The sequence below is a fragment of the Metarhizium acridum genome (genome assembly GCF_019434415.1).
Source record: "Metarhizium acridum strain ARSEF 324 chromosome Unknown scaffold_356, whole genome shotgun sequence".
Classification (NCBI taxonomy): Eukaryota; Fungi; Ascomycota; class Sordariomycetes; order Hypocreales; family Clavicipitaceae; genus Metarhizium; species Metarhizium acridum.
In genome coordinates, this window is record NW_027094030.1 from 673,630 (window position 1) to 688,030 (window position 14,401).

A 14,401-nucleotide genomic window follows, 5' to 3' on the forward strand; every position below is an offset into this window, starting at 1 on the left:
TGGCACCCTGAACAGTACCCGCATGCTAGGCACCATACTCTCCACCATTGACGCAGCCTTTATCCTTCGAGGAAACAATCTCTGTGATTCCTGCAGAGCGTGCGTAGTCAGAGAACTCTTGCGCGAACGAGTCCCATGTTCCAGGTGAGATGTTGATCGCCAAAGCCTTGGACGATTTCGCGCATTCTCGCAGTCCATATTCGTATGCGATAAGGCTCCCGTTAGAGGAAGCCATCCACATGAGCGGAACTAGAGAGAACTCAATGGGTTCGGGATAGCTAACCACCTTTACGATATTGACAGAAATGCTTGCAACATCTTTAGATCCAGAGATCTCGAGCGTTCTGTGCCCCAAGGTTTCTCTATCTCGGGGGGTGGGGTGATGGTGTGGGGGATGCGGCTCGATGGGGTTAGCGACGCTATGCGCGGCGGCAATTGCGAACAGGGCCGGGAGGTGGTTACGCCTTAGCTCAAGAAGGTTTACAAGCCTGGTTGCCTTATAGCTAATTACCAGACTATCATAGACGTTTACAGGCAGTATTAAATTAAGGGCGAGGTGAGACATGGGGGAAGATAATGGTATTAAGCGTAAAAGATAGCTCAAGACTAGGAAGAACTTAACCTAGAATGATGGCCCTTTATGTTTAGTCTAGCTAGCCTATAGCACACCTAGCGGCAGTGGTCTTGCAGTTCCTCGAATATAGTGATGGTGAGTTAAGGTGAGTGAATAATTATGCGGCCCACGTCCAACATGCAAGTCGCTCAACAGAGTATCAAAGCGACAAGTTCCTCGGTGAGCTAAAGGCGGGCTTTTCACGACACGCGCGGTACATTAAAGACATTTAAACTATTATTTTCTCATGTATAACTGATTCACGCATCCTTATAAGTGGCTAAGAGGTGTTAATAAGTCTCCTGCTTCCGTCCTATTGCTAGTACCACACTAAAGCTAATCGGCCACGTTATAAATAGCATGCTCGAGGTAATATCCCGTTTTGATTGGGTGGCAGGTTAATAATTGGATATCTCGCAGACGAGGGCTTACGCTTTCGCCTAAAAATATGGCGACGATTAGTGAATCCATGTTAATTGGGGAAGCTGGCATTCGACCCTTAGTCACCGACGTGGGATTTGTGTAGGCCTAGACAGGTCGGCCTCAAGTAGACCGCTACCTTTGGTGTTGCTTCGCGGACACGTCAGTCCATGACCACGCATCGTCTCCCCAATCCCATTGGCTGAGGTTCGAGGATATTTCGAGTGTCTCCTGAGCCGGGCTGCTGCCCCGACTTTCGTGAAGATGGCGCCTGTAGGCTACAACCAAGAGCTTCAGGAAGCATCTTGATCTCACAGCCAATTATATGTCTGCCGTGACGATAGCCTCGAGCCAGCTATCATGCAGCCAGACGTGCGTGTGACTCAGAGATGGGGGCCAAAGTGAGCTCCAGAGATGCGCACCTCAGACCAGCAAGCCGTTCCCCCTAGTTATGTGAGTCTGTCACAGCGCATGCTCCCACCACACGGCACGGTCATTACAACTAACACTCTCGGGGAGGTGGGAAAACAGTAGAGCATTCGTATCAGGAAGAGTGTACGCGGTTGGGGCGATGACAGGTCATCTACGGAGTATTGCTGCCCCCGCATCACCGAACGCAAGCCTTGAATATTGACACCACTTGAGCAAAGTCAGCGTGGCCGATCGAGGGCCAATGGCTGGATAGAGGGGATGGTCGTCGGACGGTGAGAGACAAGAGCCTGGTGTAGGACCACTGAGAGGTCAGCGGTAATTCTTTCGTGGTATGATGTTTCACTCAGCCCCCAAAGAATCCCCCGATGAATTGGCATCCTGCCACATAACAGAGCCCTTTTAATCCAATCGCTCACCACATTAGGGAGGGGAGCCCATGAAACCGCGTTGCTGCAGGTGGCATAGCATGATCTGGCGCAGGCAGCCACCAAAGCCCTTTGATCTTATCTCTTGGATTCCTTGCCTGGGAATCTGGATCTTGACGAGGCCGCAATCATGAGGCAGAGGAAAACCACGGGGGCATCAGGTGTGCTTATTGTGATTGACGGACCGCTATTTAAACAGCATCCCATGTCGGTTCCGCTCGAGGCTCCCACGCTCATAGCCTCAATATGACGAGGAACGCAGTGAATCGCGTCGGTTGCGTACGCACGGGGGGAGGTGTTTCGTTACGCTAACGTAGGTGCTATTGATACTTCAGCATCGTGATATGGTGAGTATACGACAAGGATATACGACAAGCATATTCAATTCTATCCCTGTGCAGGATGCAGGACGTGAGGTGCCGCATCAACACTATGGCCCATCTTGCGAAGTCGCGCTCTTCCGGTCGCGCCTCACCTGGAAGATAATTGTCGTTTCGGTTCGTTTGGTCGTTTGGTTGGAGAGCGCAACGTCCACGTTATGGTCTGTTGTTGCATGGGCCATAGCCCCAGATCTCTAGCCAGCAAACCACCGCGAAGGCAGATCAGAGCCGCATCATGGGAGATACTCTGCGAACCAGTGCAAATCTACTGGGTGTGAACAACTCCCAAGGCTTCACGTCGCGCTTGCTCACAGGACACGCTAGCGGTCACCAGCGAATTGTAGAAGGCTAAAAATTGCCCACTGCAAAAAGGTGACATGGAGTCACACGAACTCGCATCTTAGCAAGGGCAGGTGGCCAATCAATTTTACCCGCTGCCACTTTCCGATGCCTTACGCGCCTTAGATTAAATTGGCCAGGTTGGAAGACCACAGACTTGGCAACCCCCGTGCCGGCCATCTGGTCTCTGCAGTCCTTTACTCCGTATGTCGGCCAGCCTGAATAATGGCACAAGAACCGTCCTTCTTTTTCACACCGCCCATCTCTCATTATGAAGGGACGAGTTCCCAAGCCGCGGGCCTGCCGCTCTCATCTCAAACTGCCCAAGGCACCGCAAAAGAAGCGGCTGGACACTATTGCAAGCAGGACTCTAGGTATGAATGTCGAGGAGCCTCTGTTCCCGGAAGTTGGAACACATACTAATCCGTGGTGCAGAGCTTCCACCGGGCCGCGGAGGTCGTTCTCCAGCGGGTGGAGGTGTCGCGCAAGACACGACGCTCTTGCAGTCCAAACGGCCACTGGACCCAGCATCTACGAACGATTCCTCGCCTGCAAAGAGAGCGCGGTTGACGCGGACGGACATACATAGAGGTAGGCATCCCGCCACACCGACAACAGGTGGGAAAAATATGTCAACGTGACGGTTACAGGACCCCCGAGGCGTAGTGCAAGACTTCAAGGACAGCAACCAGCCAGCAGTGGGAATTCTGTTCCGCCATCGAGAGCTTCTTTCGGACGGCAAATCGAAGCAGGTGTTGGGACGTCATCGTTGAAGCGACCGGGATCGACGAGAAGGAATCCACAAACCCAAGCGGAGGACGAGCAATTAGAGCAGACCATCGAGGTAGGACCACGCTTATTGATGTATGCCAACTACTGACAGCCCGTGTAGACTGCGCAGCAGCCAAAGACCCCCAGGCGACCATCCAACTCGCTTCTCAAAGCCAGAGTCGAGGAACAGGGGCGAGTCTCATCAGCCACGCTATTGCGGAAACAGCAGATCGACAGCGAAGGCGGCGGCAACGAACAACAGCTAAAGCGGGCGCGATTAACAAGGGAAAACTTAGCCGAGTTGGACAATATGGTAAAGAAGGGAGCCAATAAGACGTTAGCCCCTACTGCCCCGGAATCCACTGTCGCATCAACATCAATAAAGACGACAACAAAGACTACTTCATCAACAACGTCTGGCTTTGCTATCCATGCCTATAAGAATGGCATCCTTGACCCCGTTAGCTCCAAGCCGCCTGAGAACCTTGAGGATATCCGCGAGCGAGCCGTTAGATCCCGTGCAACCGCTTCGCCCACTGAGTCAGATTACAGGCGCTATGTGAACAGAGTCGAGGTAGCCCCTAACGAAGCCACAATGGTTGTTGAGGTCAGCGGGCAGCTCCTGAAGAAGTATGATGACGAAGGATACCACCAAGTATTTAACCAGGCATTCACGGGCTTTCCAAAAGACGTTGGCTTTAATAATGGCTTGTCTGTTCCGCAGCCTGACTTTATTGAGGGGCTTGGGATGCGAGAGTTCCGCCCGTTCCCGGTTGATGAGCATGTCAGCGGGGCCGTTTTTTATAAGGATAGCCCGCAATCTTTAACACTACCACATTTGGTCGGGGAGTGCACTGGAAAGGATATGGCAGAAGCGAAGCTACAGAGTGCCTATGACGGAGCGGCTCTTGTTTATGCGAGGAACCAGGCCCTTTCTTATATCGGAAAACCTGATCCGCTAGGCCATGCAAAAGTCACTACCTTCACCACGGATGGTACTAATCTTAACCTGTATGCACATTATGCTGCCCCATTGCCGGACGGCACGCTTGAATACCACCAGTATCCCATTAAGTCAATAAATCTCATAGACTCTCACCAAGGGCTTAAAGACGGCCGAAGAGGGCTTAGGAATGAACAGGACTATGCGAGGAAACAGTCGTATGCCATGAGGGATCAGCTAAAGGAGCACTGGAAGCAGCGGAGCAGTGCTCTCCACCCAATTGCCGAAAGAGCTTCCCCGTCTGTTGCTGATAGCACTTTTAGGGAGACGAACGCAGACGAAACTGGGTACGTAGTGGTTGAGCAACCCTGCCAGCCCACTCCAGCGGCGTCAAGCTCTGTCTTGTCATCCAAGTCGGCCCCACCTGTGTATGACTACGTCTCCTGTAGCAGTGGCCACAAACGGAAGGCTTCGTCATCGCAAAGACCTCACGGATCATCCAAATCAAAAAGCAAGGCTCAAGAGTATTGGAAATGGGACGCAAAAAGGGGCCAATACTTCCATAAGCATTCCGACGGTAAAGTCACCTGGCTTGAGGATTCTGACGATGAAAATTGAGGGCGCCTGTTCGGGATTTCTCCTGCTTCACACTACAGCGTTCTCGCAGTTGGTTCACTCCAAATATAGCTAAAACTAGCCAAACAAAGTGACAAGTAGATCGGGCAGGTGTATGTTGGTCGTGATGGGGTGAACCGGTTTGGAGATTGACTTGCTCAGTGGATTCTTTGCAGCACATCCTGCGTGTATTCGATACCGAATGTCTATCCGTAATGGTATTCGATCTCCCATTAGACAGCGTAGCTGCTATTGGCGCGTGGTCAATAATCAGTGCCTTTCTGCTAACGTCAGCAGGGTCCAAATACTGTATCCATGGTTAACTCACAAGCCTCCGATGGACGTCAAGGTAGAAGGGTTCCCAAAAGAGTGACCACAGGCGCGAGGACAGATCAACCAACCACGTCGGTAGATGGTGCAAGCACTGCCGAGGCACCATCTCCTCTCGGCAAATGGATTCAAAACCTAGGCATCAATTTCTTGAGACAAGTCTCCCCATTCGCGCGTGGGTCGGCGATGATCAGCTTTGCTCCAACGGCGTAGAACTCAACCTTCAGACCATCGACAGCTCGCCCACCCGTCGCTATCTAGCATCAACTCGTATGACGTGTTAAGATTGAGCAGACATGCCCCGTTATCAGGTTGATCTCCGCCGTTGGGGCCGGAAGTTAAGTTTACAGGCCCCAATTTCGTTCTGCGAGTGGTAGGACTGATCCGCCAGTGCTCCGACTTGTGTTCCGTCAAGTCTCTCCTCTCAAGTGCGATGCTATGACGGCGCCTGACGAACCTTGCCCAAGGAGTGTGCCGTTAGAGCCATCGAGAAAGTAAAACAAGTCCCATGATGACTGTTCTGATTGCTTGATACGGGACGCGAGCGATTTTTTTTTCGAAAGGAGAGCCCATAACAATCTCGACTGCGACGAAGAGAACGACCACACCCCCATCCAACGACAAAGTGCCGACAGGATCAGGAGATGTGCCTCCGCGGAACGTCGCGGGGAGCAAACAGCATTCTAACGACTTCACCTTGTCCTAGACTGGCTGCATGATGTAGACCTGCGCTTCCCGGACCACGGTCAGCTTTGTGGGGCGGCCATGGTTTAAGAGTCGAACCTCCTCGAGAAGATAAGTCGCTCATGCCGGAGAGCTTTTGATCGATGCTTGCACTAGATTGAAAGGAAAATTCGAATCAATGGCCTTCAAGGGACTTTTATATCCACTAAAGCAGTGGGGAGACACTCATCCGTCTTGCCCCAAGCCCTCCTCAGGATGGATGCTCATGATGAGATCCTTCAACTTGGCGAAATGCCTCAACAATGTCAACAGGGGTCTCGTTGATTGTGCCATCTGCCGAATCGAGCACGCATAGACGAGGCAGATTCCAGGTCCAGGAGTGACCGCATTGCCAAAGAGACATCGCTGAGCATGCAACGAAGAGGGTGGAGTTACATCGTCCGGATAGGAGATGGTCGCTTCAAGCTCTCTAAGGACCTGCGACAAGGCATCTGGAGGCATCTAAGGGCTGCATTGGGTGGAGTCCTATGGTGGCGATAGTACTATTAACATCGTGTCCAGGAGGATTGAACGCGCACAAGCGAGGGCAGACAAGCCGTATGACCGAAGAACGTTTCCACTTCTGGAGTCCTATGAATCCCTCTTGTAGAGTTCCTTTATGCGTCAATCCCTTCGCGTCGAAATGTCGTCATGTTGTGGAGGGCTGCGCGCTTGCCGATGTCAGGGAGGCGTCCTTGATCTTGGGACTTCGGACTTGGGTGTATCCGCGCTCAGGCTACCACATCCGCTTCACCTCCTGCTTACCCAGCTGTCCTCAAGCGAGTAGCCCCTGGAGCATCCACGGTTTATGTGGTGGGAGGCCTGCGAGGTGTGGTTGACGCATCTGGACGCTGCTGATATAAGTTCGCACTTCCTCCCCCGTTTCCAATGGTCAAATCCCTCCATCACCTGGTATTCCCATCACCCATCTCATCTGCCAGTTGAAATGATGTCTTCTCCTGATGCCAGCGACATCCTCTTTCCCACTGAGATTGAGCACCCACGACATCTTGTTCTGAGTGCACTGGGACATCAACCCGCTCTGCTCACTGAGCATGTTTCTATACGAGGAGCCCAACATGAGAATGCGGCTTTGAGAAATAGTGATGTGCCCTCAGAATGGGGCTTTGAAGGCTTCCTAAGCGATCATACACCCAGGAGTCCAACCTCACGTCTTCAATCGGACTTTTCTCGGCGAGTGCGGTCTGGTCGTGCTAGCAACCATATTTAATTGAAAGTATTTATTATTATGTATTTATATTAAAAATACATTATAGAACTTGATATTAAAGTTATTAAATTAAAATAGAATATAATTAAGTATTAAGCGCTTAAAGTAAAATAAAAAGAGTATTTTAAGTAATTAATAAGTTTATTAAAATATATTAAAAAGTAATAATATTAAAGAAGCTAAGAGAATATAAATATCCTTTTTTGAAAAATAATTATATTCTTTATATTTAATCTTAATACCTAAAGGACTATTAATTAGCTTTAAATAAAACTTCTTCTATTGAAATAATAAAAATCAAAGGTACCAGGTTAGTAGTCCTACCGCTCGTCGCATGAGAAAGTCCGCTTATATAATCACAGATGCCCTTTTGAGGTTCCAGCAGCCTACAGTGTGATGGAGCTCGCCGCCTCCCGGTCGCATGCTCATCGCTCACCGACGCCAACCGCGCCTTCTCAGACTGCCCCATCCCGCAGAATGGTCAAGCCGTTGAGCTTCAAGGGCGACAAGAAGCCCAAGAAGCGGAAGCGCACTGCTGATGCCGACCGAGATGATGGTGAAGCCGGCCCTTCGCGGGTGCAAAAGGTCAACGACGACGACGCCGCCGCGGACGATGACAGCTGGGTTTCTGCAGACGCTGCGACGGACGTGGTTGGGCCTGTCATGATTGTGTTGCCCACCGAGAAGCCGTCTGCGCTGGCGTGCGACCCCAACGGCAAGGTGTTTGCGATGCCCATTGAGAACATCGTCGACGGAAACCCCACGAGCGCGGAGCCGCATGATGTTCGCATGGTGTGGGTTGCGAACAAGGTATCCGGCACGGACAACTTTCGCTTCAAGGGCCATCACGGACGGTAAGCTACCTGCCATCGCGAGCTAACGCAACTCGCCTGACGCTGATGCCAACACGGAAAAATCATCATAGATACCTGGCCTGTGACAAGATAGGCTTCCTATCCGCCACGTCGGAGGCCATTTCCCCCCTCGAGTGCTTCAACGTCATCGCCACAGCCGACACCCCCAGCACTTTTCAGCTACAAACCCTCCGCGAGACATTCGTCACTGTCAAGCCCAACACGTCGTCTAAATCGACTTCTCCCGCAGAGGTACGCGGCGACGAGGACAAAATCACGTTCAATACGACCATGCGCATACGTATGCAGGCCCGGTTCAAGCCCAAGCTCAAGGCGTCCAAGGAGGAAAAGGCCTTGTCGAAGATTAGTAGGCGCGAGTTGGAGGAGGCTGTGGGCAGGAGGCTGGATGAGAACGAGGTGAAGGTGCTGAAGAGGGCAAGGAGGGAGGGCGATTATCATGAGCGTCTGTTGGACTTGAAGGTGAAGAATCGCCATGACAAGTTTGGATGAGGAGCTCACGTCGACCACCTTGACAGGTCGTCCACGTATGCTTCAGCTAGCCGGCGCAAGATGGTCCACAGGAGCAGTTCCGAGCCTCGCATGGCATCATGGCGAGTTCAACGTGTTTTGACTGCGGGCATTTGGCTGGCTCCCTTAAACGGAGCTCCATGCCATCGGTAACTGTATATACATCGACATGCCGCGGTGCACAAACAACGTACTTCTAGCACGTAGCGTAATACACAACCAAGACAAAATATTGCAGAGTAAGGGCCACTCAAGACTCAACGCCAGGGATATCATGAGCACACCACCACAATTGGTCCCTAACTCCCCCTCCAAGCCTTGACGTTCCCATCCTCGCCCGCCGTAAACACAACCTGCGCATCATCAAAGAAGCAAAACGCGCGCACGATATCCTCCCCATGCGCCCCGGCCAGTCCCACGCTGTTCTCCCTGTCAAACACCCACTTTGGCCTGTGGCCCTGATTCCTCGCCAGGAACACAAGTTCGAAACTCTGCTTCCTAATCTAACGTCAGCATACGGCTTCATCCCCCTCAACCAGAGACTTACTCCTGGGCGCCGGCGCCGATAATCGCGCCGCTACCATCCGTCTTGCTCATCACGTCCGCGACGTACTGACACCCCAGCACGCTCCTCAAGTCGCCCCAGTTCTGCGCGGCGTCACCCCTCTCCGTCCGCTCATCCATGTCATACAGCGCGAACTGCTCGTCATGCGACAGCGCCACGACCTCCGTCCCCGTAAGGAACCTAGCGTGGTGAATAGACGCGCCGTGGTTAAACGTCTGCAGCGTGACGTCGTCCTCGTCTGCGACCCTCGTATCATAAACGTTGACCAGGCCGTCCGTCGACCCGCTCAGCAGAATAGCCGGCTGGTCAGGGTGGAAGGCCAGCTCCGTCACGTCGTCGCTATGGACTTCCTGGTAGTGCGCGCGGGGGGAAGGGCTAGACCTCACGTCCCAGGTGAAGATGCTCGCCATGTGGTCCTGCAGCTCGGTGCCCACGGCGATGGTCTGCGTGGACGGCGAGCAGGCCATGGACAGGATAGGCGACGGCGCGGCTGTTGCACCTCGTCAGCTGCCGGTCTCAAACTACTGCAGGTGTCTGGTGTCTTACCGTTGAACCGGGCGACGCGGGCTTGGTCCCCGCGTAGTCTGAGATCCCACACGGCCACCGTCCCGTCCTCGCCTGCCGTGCACACCAGCGAGCTGCTCCCGTCGAACACGCGCAGGCTGGCCAGGTTGCCGTGCTGCGTCTTCCACGAGGCCAGGGGGCCGGCGGCGAGTCGTGCCGGGCTTAGCAGCGAGAGGTGCTGATCTGAGGAGATTGTGACGAGTCCGGCTTCTGTGCGGTCCACGTCGAGGACGTATGTTTCTTCGGGGCTGGAGAAGCGGTGCGTCGCGACGTTGGTGAGCGTGTACATGGTGGGTGATTTGTGAAAGTTTGCGACGTGAGAGTTGAGCAGGCGGGGTTTTTTGCGCACCAGGGCACGGGAGACAAGAAACGGTGTGTTTGTGTGTATTCACAAGTGTGAACCAGGCACAAATGCCTGGTTTAGAATCAAAAGCGCATTTAATACGCCGTTATGTGCTTCACGGACGGCCTTGCCATGTGGTTCCAAGTGTCTGGTCGTCAGTAGACATCGAAGCGTCGGTGGATAAAGATTTGCAGACCCACGGAGGAGACCTCACTCGCCATGTCACTGACCAGAGCATGTACTTCACAACACGAAAGAGGCATCAAGTACATTTTTTTTAGGAATGAAATGCTTTTTAAAAGTCGTGTTCGACCCCCATTATGTCTATATATCAATGTCCACGCTACTAATATTGTACACTGTCGTATTCTCACTCAGAAACTCAACCGGAGATGATCTGAGAAGCCGTACAAGAGAGATTGGCCGCAAACCACCCGCTTATTGCCGGTCAACGCCTTAAAAATGCAAATATTTTGGTGTCTCTCAAAATTGCCACCGCTGCCCCGTTTATGTGAAATTAACGCCTTAATTGTCTTCCTCCCGCTCGCTCATGGATCGCTCGTTGACGCTGCGAAACGCCCTCTTTCCAACCTCGTAGCTGCTAATCATGATGGCACATGCCGGTGCAACTTTAAGAACACGAGGGGCCCAACCTTTCCATAATCCTGGAGCGCCTTCTGTCTTGAAAATATGCCACAAAAGGCGCATCATGTTCTTTTCCTCGGGTACGTGAGCTTTGCCTGCGAGTCCGCTAGGGGCGTCTCTATAAACTTGAGTTCGCGTCTTTCCGACATCAAACGGTGTTGTTACAATCGAAGCAAAGGTCCCGGACAGAGCCCCAGCTGTGAAAGAGTCAACAAACGTCTCCATGTGATTCTCCTGGCTCTGGGAGCGCCGTCGAGCATTTTGAAGGGATTCTGCTCGGTTAAAAGGTCGTCCCCGATTGCCCTCCCGCATATCCGTTAACCGAGAGCGAATAGTTTCGTAACCCCACCAGTAAAGGCCAGAGAAAGGAACATCTCGCCAAAGTGTCAACGTCAGTCCTCTCCACAGAGACACATAGCCGTGTGTAGCCACCATGTCCCGCACACCCTGAAACGTTTCCATCAAGTGATTCGTCGTTGATGTTCCATGGGCCGCTTGCATTCGCGTTCGAAACAGTTCGATGGGCCCAACAGCGGTAGCAGCAAGAATACGGGCCGTTGATCCTGCAACCAGAGGAGCGTTGTCGCTGGAAAGCCTGGAAAGCGGGCTGACTGGATTGTATCGAAGCCAGTCATAGCCGGTGAAGTAAATTATGTTGGCGGGAATGGTCATAAGTAACGTCGGCGATAGTCCCCTCCAAAGCGTCGTGAAGCCTTCGTTACGGGCAATCTTACGCAGGCCATCAATGGTTGAGTTATACGTCTTCTTTTGAACCTCGTGGACAGCACAGTCAGCACTAGAAGCTGCTGACGATGTGGCTGACTCCATAATCCCTTCGCCTCTCGGAACTGCGATGCACAGCTCTGCAGAATTACCTTGGAAAAAGACTTCGCGACAGCATGCCGTAACTCCGAGCTCCGCGGTCTGTGCAGGTGTGAGGGAGGTCGTCCGTAGCGCGAGTTTTGAAAAATCGACGGCTGAAGTTGGTGTCCGTTGTGATTGCAGGCGAACTCGAACAACATCAAGAGGGGTAACTGTTGATAGTTAGCATGCGGGAATCAACAGACTGTGTCGGAGTAGCTCTCGGGCTCACCAAGCAGCGACGTGAGTAAGCTCCCGGACATGGCTGAGATCATCTTCTGCGACGCGGTGATGTCTGGGACAGGATCCAGGCCATCGCCGCCGTTCGGTGAGCCTACACCGGAGCCTCGGGTCTGCATGTTCACACTGTCCGCCTCGAGAAGTCTGTCGTAGTTTTGGCCGCCAGAATCAAAAGTCGTGATTGAAGCCATGGCGGGCTCTCGGGCTATCGCCCGGTAAACTCGGAGAAAATCAAGCGCTGCTGCAAAGGCCACAGGCTCGGCAATTAGAGCAAAACCGGTTCCTTGCAAACAGCACTAATTTGAAATATAGCCCTCTCTTTCAGAAGAAGAGGGAATATTTGAAAATGAGGTCAGAAGTTGGGTGAGGGGGGAATGGGGAAGACAATTGAATGAAGTACCTAGGAACGTACCATCCAACAAAGACGGCTTCCACAGGAGACCAGAACTTGGGGGATTTTGCCCCCGTAGCCGGCAAGTCGATGGCACATGCCGCAGGTTCCTGTCCTGTCAATGGTCACGGCTAGTCGTGATTGGCCAGCCTATAGAATCTATGACTCGATTCTCCACAGGGCAACATTGAGAGCCTTAACGCATCGATAAGATTATCTCAGCAAAAAAATCGGAGGCGGGGCCCTAGACACTGACTAAGCCAGAAACAAAAAAGTTCCATGGTCAACTCGAGTTTGACCGATACGTGCCTCATAGCGATCGTTGTAGCGAGCCTCGACCATCTCGGGGTAAAGGTCATCGCCGCAAACGATCCAGCAAGTGCGTTTGCAAGTGGAAGGCTACCAGAAAAAAAGAGATTGCCAGTGGCAAACACCAAGTACCAACACACAGGCCTGCATCCTACCTGAAGTCCTTCACAATGCGGTAAGACTCGCTTGCTGTCATGAAGCGCAGACGAATTGCACTCGATTCTAACCCACGCACAGTATTGAGCCTTGTTATTTCTGCGGCAGACCTAGCTATCCCAGCAAGGGGATAACATTTATAAGAAGTGACTGTAAGTTTTGCCTTACAGGCCTTTTTTGCAGAGGGGGGTTACATGGCCGTGTTCGCTAACGCTCGAGTACCCTTCAGCCAAAGCATTTCGCTTCTGCAGGTGAGTGCCCTTATTGCCAGTGCATCGAGTCACCGCTTCTTTTCCTTACTGACAAAACCCAAGGTCAAAATGCCACAAAAACTTCAAGATGAAGCGTAACCCCCGCAAGCTCAAGTGGACAAAAGCCTACCGCAAGAACGCCGGCAAGGAAATGGTTGTCGACAGCACGCTCCTCTTCGGCGCTCGCCGCAACGAACCCGTCCGCTACAACCGCGACCTCGTCCAGAAGACCCTGGGAGCCATGCAGCGCATCAGCGAGATTCGTGCCCGTCGCGAACGTGTGTTCTACAAGAAGCGCATGGCTGGCAAGCGCGAGCGCGAACTCACCGCCGCCCGAGAGCTCGTCGCCAAGAACGAACACCTGCTGCCCCGGATGCGCGGCAGCGAGAAACGCCGTCTCGAGGAACTGGCTGCCGAGCAGGGTCTCGATGTGGAGGAGTTGGCTGCCGAGCACTTGCAAAACGCCAAGCACGACAACAAGTTGTTTGGCGGTGAGAAGAAGAGGCTCAGGGTACGGGTTGACGGTGGTGTTGAGGGTGATGGGGACAATGAGATGGATATAGATTAAGTCCTGGGGAGGCAATGTGAAGGTTGGTTAAAATTGCATGTCGCTGCTCTGCTCGGGTTAGTTGTGTGGTATTTGGGCATCTGTACAAACCCCCACGAGATCTGGCGTGCTTGGGGCATTCACTGCGCCTCGTTTGACTTGTCGCGGCCTACCGCGGAGCATTTTTTTCTACTTGGCGTTTTGGGATCGGTGTTCAAAATAGATGCTATAACATTGGTACACCCAGCTTACCTACCAAGCGCTACGCAAAATGCGCACAGCACCCAGATGCCTTTCTATCGGTGCACATGCTGTTGGCAAGGTGAAAAGTAACAAATGGCATGACGAGGCCAATGTATCTATGAAAATCGTACAAGAAGGATATTCGCAGCCGGGCCGATGCTTGAGGACCCAGCCGAGTTTATTCATCGAGTACGAACCCAGCACTGGACCAATAATGCAATACAAATATACATTTGCACCCGACGGGCAACCAAAATGACTATCCAGCCTCAAACTATTCGTGCTTCGTCTGTCTGCCCTGTATTGCTAGCACCCGGTAAGAGTACCTAAGTAGGTATATAGTCAATCGTTCAATCGTTGGTAATTCGGCCACCAACCCACCGTGGTAAGGACAAAACGCTCACCCAATCAGGAAGCGACCATGACCGACCGTAGTCATCACGGAGCGGAAGTAATACATTGCATCACCGCAACTCAACCTCATCAAAATATAGTGACATGAGCCTACATCATGGCCCGCCTCAGAAAAGCACTCCTGTACTCCTAGTCCCCAAGACCGTTGATCCCTCAACTGTCTCATTTTCTTTACTCCGTATCACAACCACACTGCGATAACCCAGGTCTCCCTCACTCGCCTTTACCGGACTTTGGAGCCAGACGTTCAAGTTGACAACCTGCCGCA

At 52.5% G+C, this 14,401-nt stretch overlaps 6 protein-coding genes across 6 annotated transcripts; 3 read left to right on the forward strand and 3 right to left on the reverse strand.

Annotated features, from left to right (window-relative positions):
• Window positions 1–25: 25 nt before the first annotated feature.
• On the reverse strand, window positions 26–241 carry J3458_015579 (uncharacterized protein; the record flags this gene model as incomplete). Its single annotated transcript, XM_066120836.1, has 1 exon — window positions 26–241. The coding sequence occupies one exon, from the start codon at window positions 239–241 to the stop codon at window positions 26–28; it is 216 nt and encodes a 71-aa protein (XP_065974164.1).
• Window positions 242–2,880: 2,639 nt separating this feature from the next.
• On the forward strand, window positions 2,881–4,941 carry J3458_015580 (uncharacterized protein; the record flags this gene model as incomplete). Its single annotated transcript, XM_007808726.2, has 4 exons — window positions 2,881–2,983; window positions 3,045–3,200; window positions 3,260–3,453; window positions 3,502–4,941. The coding sequence occupies 4 exons, from the start codon at window positions 2,881–2,883 to the stop codon at window positions 4,939–4,941; spliced, it is 1,893 nt and encodes a 630-aa protein (XP_007806917.2).
• A 2,645-nt stretch (window positions 4,942–7,586) lies between these two features.
• J3458_015581 (uncharacterized protein) lies at window positions 7,587–8,847 on the forward strand. The gene is made up of 2 exons (XM_007808727.2): window positions 7,587–8,076; window positions 8,148–8,847. Exons 1-2 carry the CDS (start codon window positions 7,619–7,621, stop codon window positions 8,584–8,586), a joined length of 897 nt encoding a protein of 298 aa, XP_007806918.1. The 5' UTR covers window positions 7,587–7,618; the 3' UTR covers window positions 8,587–8,847.
• Window positions 8,848–8,903: 56 nt separating this feature from the next.
• J3458_015582 (uncharacterized protein) lies at window positions 8,904–10,022 on the reverse strand (the record flags this gene model as incomplete). Its single annotated transcript, XM_007808728.1, has 3 exons — window positions 8,904–9,102; window positions 9,152–9,659; window positions 9,716–10,022. The coding sequence occupies 3 exons, from the start codon at window positions 10,020–10,022 to the stop codon at window positions 8,904–8,906; spliced, it is 1,014 nt and encodes a 337-aa protein (XP_007806919.1).
• Window positions 10,023–10,379: 357 nt separating this feature from the next.
• Window positions 10,380–12,230, reverse strand: MTM1_1 (Carrier protein, mitochondrial). Its single transcript, XM_066120837.1, has one exon. The coding sequence runs from the start codon at window positions 11,547–11,549 to the stop codon at window positions 10,602–10,604; it is 948 nt and encodes a 315-aa protein (XP_065974165.1). The 5' UTR covers window positions 11,550–12,230; the 3' UTR covers window positions 10,380–10,601.
• A 251-nt stretch (window positions 12,231–12,481) lies between these two features.
• Window positions 12,482–14,189, forward strand: RLP24_1 (ATPase-activating ribosome biosynthesis protein). The gene is made up of 4 exons (XM_066120838.1): window positions 12,482–12,697; window positions 12,760–12,830; window positions 12,908–12,929; window positions 12,993–14,189. Exons 1-4 carry the CDS (start codon window positions 12,693–12,695, stop codon window positions 13,495–13,497), a joined length of 603 nt encoding a protein of 200 aa, XP_065974166.1. The 5' UTR covers window positions 12,482–12,692; the 3' UTR covers window positions 13,498–14,189.
• The last annotated feature ends 212 nt before the right edge of the window (window positions 14,190–14,401 follow it).